At 38.1% G+C, this 14948-nt stretch overlaps 1 protein-coding gene across 2 annotated transcripts in view; it reads left to right on the top strand.

The window, feature by feature from the left end:
• LOC148883124 (POU domain, class 2, transcription factor 2-like) overlaps positions 1-14948 on the top strand; it is a 40592-nt gene that overhangs the window by 22138 nt on the left and 3506 nt on the right. Inside the window, exons 2-13 of one of the 2 annotated variants that reach the window (XM_089023295.1) lie at positions 6149-6211; positions 6293-6321; positions 6496-6549; positions 6675-6821; positions 8145-8402; positions 10776-10896; positions 11002-11108; positions 12669-12920; positions 13427-13568; positions 14221-14369; positions 14448-14645; positions 14717-14768. In XM_089023295.1, coding sequence (XP_088879421.1) covers positions 6149-6211; positions 6293-6321; positions 6496-6549; positions 6675-6821; positions 8145-8402; positions 10776-10896; positions 11002-11108; positions 12669-12920; positions 13427-13568; positions 14221-14369; positions 14448-14645; positions 14717-14768 — 1572 coding nt within the window. Of the gene's footprint in view, positions 1-6148; positions 6212-6292; positions 6322-6495; positions 6550-6674; positions 6822-8144; positions 8403-10775; positions 10897-11001; positions 11109-12668; positions 12921-13426; positions 13569-14220; positions 14370-14447; positions 14646-14713; positions 14769-14948 lie in introns of both variants that reach the window. The other variant, XM_089023294.1, reaches the window with a different exon arrangement.

Below are 14948 nucleotides of genomic sequence, written 5' to 3'. Positions count from 1 at the left end.
AAGATCAAGCGGACTCACAAAGCTTTGTGAGTCGAATCAACGTGCGCACTGTCGTCGCTGAGCTGGAGGTTCCTGCAAAAGGGGCCTCGACACGCGTGGCTCTGAGTACCCCCTTTGGCGGGGCCCCGATCGATACCGACTCAGAGCAATAAAGCTTCCCCCTGTCATCTCCGCGGAATACAAAGCAGAGCCGGGGAAGGAGGGGAGGGTGTGTGGAGATTTTTTTTTTTTTGGGGGGGGGTGATGGGGTTCTGTTCCGCTAGCCTCACCAATTTCCTAGACCCCCTCACCTCTACCCCTTTCCCCCCTCACACACATACACACACCCTCATTGCCCCCACCCCTCCACCTTGCTTTAACTCCCGCAACCGTCCGTCCTTCCACCCTGCCGCTATTTTATAATTAATGCTGTTTGAATAAATACGCTCCATAATTTATATTTCTGTGATTTAAGCAGGCCAATGAAGGTTTTCGGAGCATGGATCGCAGGGGGGGGGGGGGGGGGGGGGTTTGAAGAGGTATTAACTGAGCAGGGAGACGGACGCCGAGCAAAAGGGTCAGACGAGAGACGGCGTTAATTGGCAGACAATTTAAGGTGTCCGCAATCAACCGACGCTCGCTCACGCTGACAAGTTGATACGATCCAAAACGTCAACATTGGAAGGCCAAGTACATGATTCCTGTTTAGATGTTTATTTATTCTTTTGTTTTGTCTCATTTTAGGTGTATTTCAAGTAAGACGTAGCCATAGATTGTTTATTTTCAGAGAACATAAATAATGGCACATGCACCAATAGTGACTATCTATCTATCTATCTATCTATCTATCTATCTATCTATCTATCTATCTATCTATCTATCTATCTATCTATCTATCTATCTATCTATCTATCTATCTATCTATCTATCTATCTATCTATCTACCTACCTACCTACCTACCTACCTACCTATCTATCTATCTATCTATCTATCTATCTATCTATCTATCTATCTATCTATCTATCTATCTATCTATCTATCTATCTATCTATCTATCTATCTATCTATCTATCTACCTACCTACCTACCTACCTACCTACCTATCTATCTATCTATCTATCTATCTATCTATCTATCTATCTATCTATCTATCTATCTATCTATCTATCTATCTATTTATTTCATTTTTTTTATCAATCTGTTTATTTATTGCAATATATTTATATCTATGTATTTATTGACATATTTATTTGTTTATATTAAGGTCGATTTATATTTCTGTTATTTATCTATTGATTTGTCTATTTATCCATTTTGGATTTTTATTTATTTGTCCATTTATTTTTTTATCCATCTGTTTATTTACTGTGATAGATTTATATCTATCTATTTACATATTTATTTAATCATATTTAGGTATATTTATATTTTTAATCTATTTATGTCTCTATCAATGTATCCATTTTTTTTTTTTTTTTGTCAATTTATTTATTTGTTTATATATCTGTTTAATTATTGCGATATATTTATATCTATTTATTTACATATTTATTTGTTTATATTTCGGTATATTTATATTTTTAATCTATTTATGTCTATCAATGTATCCATTTTTTGTTTTTTTTATTTATTTGTCCATTTATTTATTTTTTATATATCTGTTTAATTATTGCGATATATTTATATCTATCTATTTACATATTTATTTATATTTAGGTATATTTATATTTATATTATTTATCTATTTATTTATCTATCCATCTATTTATCAATTTTATTGTTTTCTATTTATTTGTCCATTATTTTTTTTTAATCTATCTGATTATTTTTTTGTGATACACTGTATTTATATCTATCTATTTACTTATTTTTTTATGTTTATGTATATTTATATTTATATTATTTATCTATCCATCTATTTATCAATGTTTTTGTTTTTTATTTATTTGTCCATTATTTTTTTTAATCTGATTATTTTTTTGGGATATACTCTATTTATATCTATCTATTTACTTGTTTTTTTTATATTTAGGTATATTTATATTTATATATATATATATAGGTATTTTTATATTTATATTATTTTTCTATTTATCTATCCAGCTATTTATCTTTTTTTTGGTCCATTATTTTTTTATATATCTCTTTATTTATTGCGATTTATTTATTTATTTATTTATTTATTTATTTATTTATATTTAGGTATATTTATATTTGTATTATTTTTCTATTTATCTATCCAGCTATTTATCTTTTTTTTGGTCCATTATTTTTTTATATATCTGTTTATTTATTGCGATTTATTTATTTATGTATGTATTTATTTATTTATTTATTTATTTATTTATTTATTTATTTATTTAGTTAGTTAGTTATTTATTTATTTAGTTATTTATTTATATTTAGGTATATTTATATTTATATCTATTTATCTTTCTATCCGTTTGTTTATTTATTTACTTATGTATTTATGTATTTATTTATGTGTTTATATATTTATTATGTTGCATGGAGTTTAGTGGCCCCGACTTAGAATATTGGTGTTCGCAAATAATTAATCCCCCCACAAAATTTCCATTTAAATTTTAATTTTAATTTCTTTTATTTTGGAGGGGGGGGGGGGTGAATAAAAGCGAAATGTTCTCGATAAACACATGTAACATCCGCCTCCATTTGAAGCTTTTCTCCGCCATCTTGTCGGTCAGCCGCCATTGGCTTCTGTGGTAGACAGACGGCAACTTTGAACATGGCTGCCGCCGTCTTTTCCGTCTTTTCTCCTTCCTTTATTTTAAAATTATCTCTCTATTTTTTTTTTCTGCCGCCGTCCTCCGGGAAGGCCCGGTAATAATGGCGACGGAAAGGCGCTGCCATTATTGTCTTGTCGGGAGTCCGAGGGATCGATAGCCGCTGAAATATGTGGTGCGAGAAACAGCCGCGGCATCGGGTATAATAAACACTCTTGGGATAGTTTGGGTGTGTGTGTGTGTGTGTGTGTGTGTGTGTGTGTGTGTGTGTGTGTGTGTGTGTGTGCGCGCGCGTGTGTATGTATGTGTGTGTGTGTGTGTGTGCGCGAGCGTGACGACAGCATTGCGTCCTAAACCTTGAAACATCTCCCGCCTGTGGACACTTTTACAGGAAGTCTTAAAATCGTGTGTGTGTGTGTGTGTGTGTGTGTGTGTGTGTACGTATGTTTGTATACGCATGTGGTGGTTTTGTGTGTGTTTCTGTTTTTGTCTTTTATTATTTATTTTTGTGTTTGCGTGTGTGTGTGTGTGTTTTGTGTGAATGAGTATGTAAGTGTGTTTGGACCTTAGTTTGTGCGTTTGTGAGTGTGCGCTTGAATGTTTATATTGTGTGAGTTTTGTGTGAAAAGCACTTAGGTGTTAGCATGTTTTGGCTAGCAGATATGCTTATCCTTAATAATCAACACACACACATATCGTTCCAGATGTATATTATATTCGAAGTTGCTGTATATTAGCTATCTGGCTATCTAGCTGTCTAGCTTTCTATTTGCTGTCAGTTAGCTATCTGGCTATCTAGCTGGCTACCTAGCTGGCTACCTGGCTGGTTACTAGCTAGCTATCTATTTGCTGTCTATTAGCTATCTGGCTGGCTACCTGGCTAGCTTTCTATTTGCTGTCAGTTAGCTATCTAGCTCTCTAGCTGAGTGCCTAACTACCTATCTATTTGCTGTCTATTAGCTATCTGGCTATCTAGCTGGCTACCTGGCTGGTTACTAGCTAGCTATCTATTTTGCTGTCTATTAGCTATCTGGCTATCCAGGTGGCTACTTGGCTGGCTACCTGGCTGGCTACCTAACTGGCTATCTATTAGATATTAACTGGCTATTAACAAGCTAGCTAGCTTTCTATCTATTTGAGTTATTTGGGGTTGAGTTGAAATCAACTGGCCTTTGTTTCCGTCCTAAACAGACACTGAACTTGAGCTTTTGTGTGTGTGTGTGTGTGTGTGTGTGTGTGTGTGTGTGTGTGTGTGTGTGTGTGTGTGTGTGTGTGTGTGTGTGTGTGTGTGTGTGTGTGTGTGTGTGTGTATACACGCGCCCGTTGGGGACAGGTGGAGAAGGCAGGCAGCTTGAGTGTGTGCGTGCGTGCAAGCGGGACGCGGCTGCGGCCATGTGCATGAACTCTGACCTCCACACGCCAAACGGAGTTACCCATGGCCCCTCACCCCTTAAAACACACACACACAAACACACACACACAAACCCACGCACCGTCTGTCATGGGCCCCTGACAGGCATAACTTAGGCCGGGTAAGTGGGCAACAAAAGCGGAGGGGTGATGTCGAGAGGCCAGTTTAGGACCCCTCCTGCCATTCCATGACACACACCTACACGTTTATGCGACATGGTGGGGACTAGGAGTGTGAAAGGTTTGTCCCGTGGGAACCTAATTTCAAACATGAAAAAATTAGATTTATGAAACTCATAAAAATGTGATTTTGGACGTTTTTTTGAGGACACTGTAACTGCTACGAAATGGCTCGTTGATGTAGCATTTTAGGCTAATGCTAACGTCACCATTTTAGTGTATAGTTGTAGATGTGGATTTAGTTCGGTGCAGTACGTTCCAATTCAAATGAATTTGCAACACACATGCACACACACACCTACATGTTTATACAACATGGTGGGGACGAGGTGTGTGAAAGGTTTGCCCCGTGGGAACCCAATTTCAAACATAGAATATATTTATGAAACTCATAAAAATGTGATTTTAGGACGCATTTTTTTTTTTGCGGAGGCTGTAACTGCTATGACATGGCTAGTTGATGTAGCATTTATTATTGCTAATATTACATATTAATTATTGCTAATGCTAATGCTGATGTCAAAATTTTAGAGTATAGTTGTAGATATGGATTCAGTTCGCAATTCAAATGAATTTGAAACACACACACACGCACGCACGGCCACACACACACATAAAACAAATTAATCCATTATGTTTCCAGTCTCGCTAAAAAAATGTCAATTTACGCATTTTTCTTATCGTGTGCAGATGCTTGGTTACCATTGTGTATGTCTGTGTGTGTGTGGGTTTATGTGTGATCACGCGTGTGAAGTTTCTAATCTTTTATGCAGTTATGAGACTAAAAACGTCCGATGCATCATTGGATATCAATGGATATCATCCCTAATGATGTGGCCTGTCTGGAGAGCATTCTTTTTTTTTTTGTGTGTGTTAGATGGAGATTGCTGCCACCCTGTGGCAGACTTATGTAACTGCATTAAAAAGGCACACACCGAGTAGGCGTCTGTAATTTGGCAAATATTCTTATAGTCTAAATTTATATATACATATAACATAAGGAAGATCTGTCGGCAGCCATCGAGCATCATATTAAGACATAAAAAAAGGATAAAATGAAATATTTTGAGGTTGTGCGTCATGTCCGAGTAACTGAAATCCAAAAGAGAAAGAAAGAAGCAAACGGTTGCTGGTGTAAGCACTTCCTTCCTCTCCGTCCTTGCAATCACGACCTTGGTTCCGAAAGGTCGCCACCATCGGTCGTCAACGGCAACGACTCTCTTGTCAACTCCATCGTTTGCGTCGTGTTTTTTTGTTGATTTGAAGCGTGGCGGTCAATTCGTTACTTTGACGTGGGGGGAGGCTGTATTGATTCCTCTCGGGATGGCTGATCTGGTTTTCAAAATAAAAGCAAATCAACAATGTGAATAAATTCAGATTTCATAATTTTTATAATTTTAATTTATTAGCTCAGCCTTGACATTTCTTTCACTCTTATTTGTAGTTGCTTATACTTATATATGAAATGCTTTCTTGTCGGGCTGGCTAATTGGATTTTCAAAATAAAAATAAACGATTCAATTAAGTCCTTCCTGAATAAATTCAGATTTCATCATTTTAATTATTTTTTTTTCTTAGCTTAGCCTTGATATTTCTTTCAGTATTATTTGTAGTTGCTTATACTTATATATGAAATGCTTTCTTGTCGGGCTGGCTAATTGGATTTTCAAAATAAAAATAAACGATGCAATGAAGTCCTTCCTGAATAAATTCAGATTTCATCATTTTTATGATTTTTTTTTATCCTTGAAATCTCATTCACTCTTATTTGTAGTTGCTTAGCGTTATACATAACAAGCCTTCTTCACTTTCCCATCTTTTTTTATATTTGCAGATATCAGGATGTCCAAAGCAGAGGAGCAGAAGGCCGGGCCGGACTATCCCGGTGATGGTTCAGGTACACAAATAATCCTGTTCGCGGTTTTTTTTTTTTCTTATTTCTTACCTCGTCTCATTTTACATCCGATATATGTTTCAGATTCAGAAGGAAACAATCCAGATGAGCAGGTTAGTCAGCATTCTTTTAATGTGCAAATTGTTTATTTTTACTTCAAAATTGCAAACCATTGTTTTCTTTCCTCCCTTATTTATGCCCAAAAATATTTTTAATGTATACTTATTTACTCATATTGTGTATCTTAATTCATATTTTTCAAAATAATTCTTTTTTTCTTCCACAAGTTGCAGCCGATGGAAAGCAGCCCCTTCAGCCTTTTGCCCACACCAGCCAGCAAGGTGTGTGCTTGTTTATATATATATATATATATATATATATATATATATATATATATATATATATATATATATATATATATATATATATAATAAACGTGTGTGTGTTTTTTTTTTATACGTGTCAGGTGAAGGCGGAAGAAAGTTGTGTAAGGACCCGTAGCACCGTGCCGCCATCTTCTCAGCAGCAGCAACAACAGCAGCAGGCGCAGGCGCAGGCGCAGGCGCAGCACCACCACACGCAGCTAATGCTGGCCGGCAGTCAGCTGGCGGGGGTGAGCAACAAAAATGATTCACTTTTGTGTATTTGTCAAGGCAAATAAAGGTGTGTGTGATGTTTTTTTTAATGAGTCGGGGGTTATTATTATTATTATTATTATTATTATTATATTTCGTAGTAGTAATAATAATATTGTTCTTCTTCTTGTTCTTCTTCTTCTTCTTCTTCTTCTTCTTATTATTATTATTATTATTATTATTATTATTATTATTATTATTATTATTGTTGTTGTTCTTAATAGTAGTAGTCGTATTGTTATTACGATTATTATTATTATTATAGGTAGTAATAGTATTATTATTGTTATTAGTAGTAGAAGTAGTCATAATAGTAATAGTGGTAGTATTATTTTTATTATGATTACAGTGAGACCTCAACTTACAAACACCTTATCTTACAAACTTTTCGTCTTAAGAACCTCTAATTTATGAAAATTAAACCTTATAATAAGCACTATTTTCATAATACACACCCACCACGGCTGGCGGAGTGATCTTCGGCGGAAGCACACGATCGAACAGCACTCCAGCCGGTGCTACTTTGCACACACCCTCTCATTGAATGCACACGTCGATCCCCTACTTGGAGCTTTTTGCTGATAATTTTACTATGATAGGACCGAAAAAAACCCCACAATGCAGTGTATTTCTTACATTACAATACAATAGCACATTTATTATACATAGAATAAGGTATGTTGTGTGTAGTTTTAAGGCTTATTTAGTTAAAAATTATATTTTATGAAAACCCGGGAACGGATTATTCCCATTTTAATGGTTTCCTATGGGATTTTTTTTTTTGAGATACACACTTTTTGCCTTACACACTCTGTCTGGGAACCAATTAAGTTCGTAAGTTGAGGTCTCACTGTAGTAGTAGTCATAGTAGAAGTAGTCGTCATAGTATTATTATTAATTTTATTAGTGTTATTGGTATTATTATTACTAGTAGTAATAGTAGTAGTAGTAGTAGTGTTACTATTATTATTACTATTGGTAGGAGAAGTAGTCGTAATAGTAATTGTAGTAGTAGTAGTAGTATTTTTATTATGATTAGTAGTAGTCGTTGTAGAAGTAGTTGTAGTATTGTTATTGTTATTATTATTTTTAATGTTATTATTATTAGTAGTAGAAGTAGTAGTCATAATATTGTTAATTTACTTTTAATTATTGTTGTAATTATTATTATTTTACTTTTTATTTGATATATTTTGTTGAAATGTAATTTTTTCTTTATTTCTTTTTGGTGGGAGGAGTGGACTTCATTTCCTGTCCTAACTTCATTTTCTGTCTTTCTGTCTCATGTTTTATCGTGGCAGCTGGCCTCACTCCTGCCGGCCCAGCAGCAGCTGCTCCTCCAACAGGCTCAAGCTCAACTCCTGGCCGCCGCTGTCCAGCAGTCCAACGCCGCTCACGCTGCCGCCCAGCAACAACAACAACAACAACAACAACAACAACAACAACAGCAAAGCCAAACATCTCGACAGCAGCAAGCCGTCAAACAGGAAATGACCGTCCAAGCTCCTCCTCCACCGCCTCAGCTGGCCCTCTCTCAACCAATCCAGCTGACGGTGCAGGTATAAAGCACAGCATCCCAAACACAAATATTCACAAAATTCATTCACTGCCAGACGAGGTGCAAAAATGTGTCCACTCCAATGCCAGGGTTTTTGTCATTTTCGCTCAAATTCCAGGACCCACAGAATATGGAGTTTTAGGACGACATAAACATTCAATTCGGCGTAAGAAACGTTAGACTCTCTTCTTTCATCAGGAAAAAAAAAGAGTTAAATCCTAAATGATATGGGTATGGAGTTATATGAGCTTGAAATGAGAGCAGCTATCCAAAATACAATGCAATACATACATATTGGTTTATATCGCGCTTTGACAACTGCTTAGTTGAAAGTCGGAATTCTGAGTTAAAAGTCGGAATTCTGAATTAAATGTCGGAATTCTGAGTTAAAAGTCGGAATTCTGAATTAAATGTCGGAATTCTGAGTTAATGGTTGGAATGCTGCGTTAAAAGTCGGAATTCTCAGTTAAAGGTCGAAATTCTGCGTTAAAAGTCGGAATTCTGAGTTAAAAGTCCAAATTCTGAGTTAAAAGTCGGAATTCTGAATTAAATGTCGGAATTCTGAGTTAATGGTTGGAATGCTGCGTTAAGTCGGAATTCTGAGTTAAAAGTCCGAATTCTGAGTTAAAAGTCCGAATTCTGAGTTAAAGGTCGAAATTCTGCGTTAAAAGTCGGAATTCTGAGTTAAAAGTCGGAATTCTGAATTAAATGTCGGAATTCTGAGTTAAAAGTCGGAATTCTGAATTAAATGTCGGAATTCTGAGTTAATGGTTGGAATGCTGCGTTAAAAGTCGGAATTCTCAGTTAAAGGTCGAAATTCTGCGTTAAAAGTCGGAATTCTGAGTTAAAAGTCCAAATTCTGAGTTAAAAGTCGGAATTCTGAATTAAATGTCGGAATTCTGAGTTAATGGTTGGAATGCTGCGTTAAGTCGGAATTCTGAGTTAAAAGTCCGAATTCTGAGTTAAAAGTCCGAATTCTGAGTTAAAGGTCGAAATTCTGCGTTAAAAGTCGGAATTCTGAGTTAAAAGTCGGAATTCTGAATTAAATGTCGGAATTCTGAGTTAAAAGTCGGAATTCTGAATTAAATGTCGGAATTCTGAGTTAATGGTTGGAATGCTGCGTTAAAAGTCGGAATTCTCAGTTAAAGGTCGAAATTCTGCGTTAAAAGTCGGAATTCTGAGTTAAAAGTCCAAATTCTGAGTTAAAAGTCCGAATTCTGAGTTAAAAGTCGGAATTCTGAATTAAATGTCGGAATTCTGAGTTAATGGTTGGAATGCTGCGTTAAAAGTCGGAATTCTGAGTTAAAAGTCCGAATTCTGTGTTAAAAGTCCGAATTCTGAGTTAAAGGTCGAAATTCTGCGTTAAAAGTCGGAATTCTGAGTTAAAAGTCGGAATTCTGAATTAAATGTCGGAATTCTGAGTTAAAAGTCGGAATTCTGAATTAAATGTCGGAATTCTGAGTTAATGGTTGGAATGCTGCGTTAAAAGTCGGAATTCTCAGTTAAAGGTCGAAATTCTGCGTTAAAAGTCGGAATTCTGAGTTAAAAGTCCAAATTCTGAGTTAAAAGTCCGAATTCTGAGTTAAAAGTCGGAATTCTGAATTAAATGTCGGAATTCTGAGTTAATGGTTGGAATGCTGCGTTAAAAGTCGGAATTCTGAGTTAAAAGTCCGAATTCTGTGTTAAAAGTCCGAATTCTGAGTTAAAGGTCGAAATTCTGCGTTAAAAGTCGGAATTCTGAGTTAAAAGTCGGAATTCTGAATTAAATGTCGGAATTCTTAGTTAATGGTTGGAATGCTGCGTTAAAAGTCGGAATTCTGAGTTTCAAGTCGGAATTCTGAGTTAAATGTGTGCGTTACTTCCGGGTTGAGTAAAGTAATTTTTTTTGAGTACATCTTTTTTATCACGAACAATCTAGCTAGCTATCTATATAACTATCTAGGTGGCTAGCTATCTAGCTAGCTATATGTTGGCTATCTATTAGCTATCTACTAGTCTGGTTTAATTTCCCTCTTTCAAATGTCATCCCTGTGACCTTGAGAGTTTAGAAAGGTGCTTGTAAATAAAATTTATTATTATTATTATTATTATTATTATTATTATTATTATTATTATTATGTATTAGCTAGATAGCTTTCTATCTATTTGAGTGACTTCCGGGTTGAGTGAACGCTGGCGCGTGTGGCTGCCGCTGCTCACCCACAGAAAACTTATCCTGTGACTGTAAAGTGACCTTGAGAGTTTTGCAAGGCGCTTAGAAATGAAATGTATTATTATTATTATTATTATTAAATAGGGTGTCACCAGCCTGTTGAGGAAATTCGGTTGGTAAAAGTGCCATCAAGTTTGTTTTTTTTTTGTTGTGGTCTTGCAGGACATCCAGCAGTTGCTCCAACTCCAGCAGATGCTTCTCATGCCGGGTCACCCACTTCAGCCCCCGCCGCAGTTTCTTCTATCGCAGCCTCCTTCCCAGACTCAGCAACAGCAGCAACAAGGTAAAAAGCGCCAAATAACTGCTGGAGGAAGAAATGTTGAAACGTTCAAGGGTGGCTTGTCTGACTGTTTTTGTCCTACTTGTCGTCGTCGTTTCCCCATCGCAGCTTTGCTCTCCACATCCAATCTTATCCAGCTACCTCAGCAAAGCACGGCGGGGCTATTGACGGCGACGCCGACGACAACTACGTCTCGTCTGGGCCTCCAATCCCAGGTGAGCAGCTAAAGCGGCCTGTCGGATGCTGTCGGTCCTTGTTTGGCGCTGTGGGCCAAATTTCAGAATGGACAACCTTTTGTTCTATGTTCACTTTTTATACTTTTATACTTTTTTTCGCGCTTATTCACTGCCACATGATGTGCAAAAAAATGTGTCCACTCCAGTGACATGGCTTTTGTCATTTTCACTCAAATTGCAGGACCCGCAGAATATTGTGTTTTAGGACGATATAAACATTCGATATGCAGTGTAAGAAACCTTAGCTTAGACTCTCTTTTTTTCGTCAGGAAAAAAAACAGTTAATTCCTAAATAACCAACCAAATTTCCCCAACAGGCTGGTGACACCCTATTTAATAACAATAATAATAATAATAAGAATAATACATTTCATTTCTAAGCGCCTTGCAAAACTCTCAAGGTCACTTTACAGTCACAGGATAAGTTTTCTGTGGGTGAGCAGCGGCAGCCACACGCGCCAGCGTTCACTCAACCCGGAAGTCACTCAAATAGATAGAAAGCTATCTAGCTAATACATAACAATGATGATGATAATAATAATAATAATAATAAATTTCATTTACAAGCACCTTTCTAAACTCTCAAGGTCACAGGGATGAAATTTGAGTCTGAAGTTATATGAGCTTAAAATGAGGGCGGCTGTTCAAAATACAATACAATGATATACATAGATATTGGTTTATATAGCGCTTTAACAACAGCTTAGTTGAAAGTCGGAATTCGGAGTTAAAATTCGGAGTTAAATGCGTGTGTGTTATTTCCGGGTTAATTAATTGTTTCAATTAAAAAATAATTAATTCCTGATGAAATAATTCTAATTTACACTTTTGTAACACTCACATTATTTTAACACGCGCCACAGAGTCGCGAGTACAAAAATCTCCTTATTTATGAATTCTGGAACTTAACGTCTGTGTAAGCCACAGGTGTCAAAGTCAAGGCCCGCGGGCCAAATCCGGCCCGCCACATCATTTTTTTCGGTCCGCGAAAGCAAATCAAACTTGTTAAATTCCATGATGATTGCTAAAATCTGAGCCAAAATTTCATATTTTTGGATGTCAACCACAATAAAAGTCATTATTCTTGACTTCAGATTTGAAAACGAGTTATTCATTAATTTGCTGTGTGCTCTATATGTAATATTTGAAGGGATTTAAACATTCTAATGGGTTCCCCAAATTCATAACGGCCCTCGAGAGGTAACCATAACTACAATGTGGCCCGCGGCAAAAAATAACTTTGACACACAACCCTGGTGTAAGCTCTCAGTCACACAGGAGTGGTCCATCGATGAAAAGGTTTCTTCGGCCGTCATCTTTGAAGGTGTCGGACGTTTCGCTTGTCATCCGAGAAGCTTCGTCAATTAACTAAAATTTGCTGGTAGCAAATGAAACTTAACGTGTATGCACCCGATACACATTTATATAGCACTTTAAGCTTGTCTACTGCGGCATGTTTTCCTCACGAGTTCCCTTCTAGGGAGGTCAAAGAGCATATGAGTACATGTCCCTTAGTCCCACTTGTGTCACTTCTGACAGAAGGAAAAAAGCAGCAACGCTAGTGGAAGCATCACCGCGTCCACGGGTGTCAGCACCATGACCGCAGGGACCGCCGTTACTTCAATGGGGTCATCATCCGGCTCGAGTGGCGCCATGGTGGCATCCCTGAATTCGGCCATGACGGTTGGGGGCCACGTTGGCCACCTGGAAGAGGAACCCAGCGACCTGGAAGAGCTGGAACAATTTGCTCGCACGTTCAAGCAGCGCCGCATCAAGCTGGGATTCACACAGGTACCACCTTAAGCCCACTTTGGGAGTGTGATGTGAAAAGACTGCACGTGTGTGTGTGTGTGTGTGTGTGTGTGTGTGTGTGTGTGTGTGTGTGTGTGTGTGTGTGTGTGTGTGTGTGTGTGTGCGTGTGTGTGTGTATGTGCGTGTGTGTGTGTGTGTGTGTGTGTTTCACATTCATTTGAATTGGGAAAACGTGCACCGAACTGACTCCACATCTATGACTGTACTCTAAAATTGTGGCATTAGCATTAGCAAAAGATGCTACATCAACTAATCATCTCATAGCAGTTACAGCCTCCGCTAAAAAAAAAAAAAGTGTCCGAAAATCAGATTTTTATGCGTTTCATAAATACATTATTTTCATGTTTGAAATTGGGTTCCCACGGGGCAAACCTTTTGCACACCTCGTCCCCATCATGTGGCATAAACGTGTAGGTGTGTGTGTGTGCTTTTTTGAAAATGTGATGTTCTGACTTTGTGCGTGCGTACGTGTGTATTCCCGCCAGGGCGATGTGGGCGTCGCCATGGGCAAACTGTACGGCAACGACTTCAGCCAGACCACCATCTCGCGTTTTGAGGCCCTCAACCTGAGTTTCAAGAACATGTGCAAGCTCAAGCCTCTGTTAGAGAAGTGGCTCGGGGATGCAGGTGAACACCACCTTATTCCTTAAACCAGGCAGACGACAGAGGGAGTTTCAAAGTTCAAAGGCAGAGTGTAGACTGCAAGGTTAAAATATATCATCCATCAGGACCCACAAACAACCCGCACAAGCCATCTGTACACATGATGCAAAAAGCTATCAACCCAGCTAAACAGAACACAATTGATGAGGAACTAGGTAAAATTATCGCAGAGAAAGCACCTAAAAGAGATCATTCCTCAAGATGGTGAAAGAAGAAGGTTATGTCCCTCATCAAGTGTTTAATGCTGAGGAAAGCGGCCACTCCATTCCATCAAGCCATCAACGACCATCACAAAGGTCAATAAAATGACTTTAATATACAGTACAGTTTATTTCTTTAATTATAATACCAGAGCACATTTATTTGATATAAAATAAGGTATATTTTGTGTAGTTTTAAGGCTTAGAAAATTAGAAAATTATGTTTTATGGGGACCTGGGAACGGATTATTCTAATTTTAATGGTTTCCTATGGGAAATTAATTTTTGAGATACACACTTTTCGCCTTACACACTCTGTCTGGGAACCAATTAAGTTCGTAAGCCAAGGTATCACTGTATTTGGCAGCAACATTTCCAATCATCTCCCTCCATGGATTTTGCGATTTTGTCCACAGAGACCATGGCAGTGGACAGCATGTTGCCCAGCCCTTCTTCCATCTCCTCCCCACTGCTGGGCTTGGAGGGTCTCGCAGGCCGACGGCGAAAGAAGCGCACCAGCATCGAGACCAACGTGCGCGTCGCACTCGAGCGCAACTTCTGCGCGGTAAAAGTTTCTGCCGTCGTGTATCGCTCCACACACGTAGTTTGTGGCCTCACGCCGCTTTTCGCCATGCGGCCTCAGAACCAGAAGCCTACCTCGGAGGAGATCCTGCTAATGGCCGAACAGCTCAACATGGAAAAGGAGGTGATCCGCGTGTGGTTTTGCAACCGGCGGCAGAAGGAGAAACGTATCAACCCCACTTGCAGCGGAACGCCGCCGCTACCTGGCCAGACCTCGCCCGCTGTCACGCACAAAGCCCCCTGCTGTAGCCCCCACATGGTACCACCCTTTCGCAGCCGTCACACCCCGATTTTAGTTTTCAACCCCCTACCATTCTTTATTTTTAGCAGATATCCAGTCCAGGCATGTCTCAGGGCAGCAGCAGCAGCCTCAGCACAACAGGTGAGCGAGCACCAGGCTCGATAGCTAAACGATAGCTAGGTAGCTAGCAAGCCAGCTAAACAGCTAATAGATAGCAAATAAATAGTATGGTAGCTAACTAGCTAATAGATACAGTAATAATAATAATAATAATACATTTCATTTATCAGCACCTTTCAAAACTCTCAAGGTCACTTCACA

The sequence above is a fragment of the Hippocampus bargibanti genome, linkage group LG20 (genome assembly GCF_051943395.1).
Source record: "Hippocampus bargibanti isolate YZ-2025 linkage group LG20, ASM5194339v1, whole genome shotgun sequence".
NCBI classification, from domain to species: Eukaryota; Metazoa; Chordata; class Actinopteri; order Syngnathiformes; family Syngnathidae; genus Hippocampus; species Hippocampus bargibanti.
This window is presented reverse-complemented; position numbering and strand designations above follow the sequence as displayed.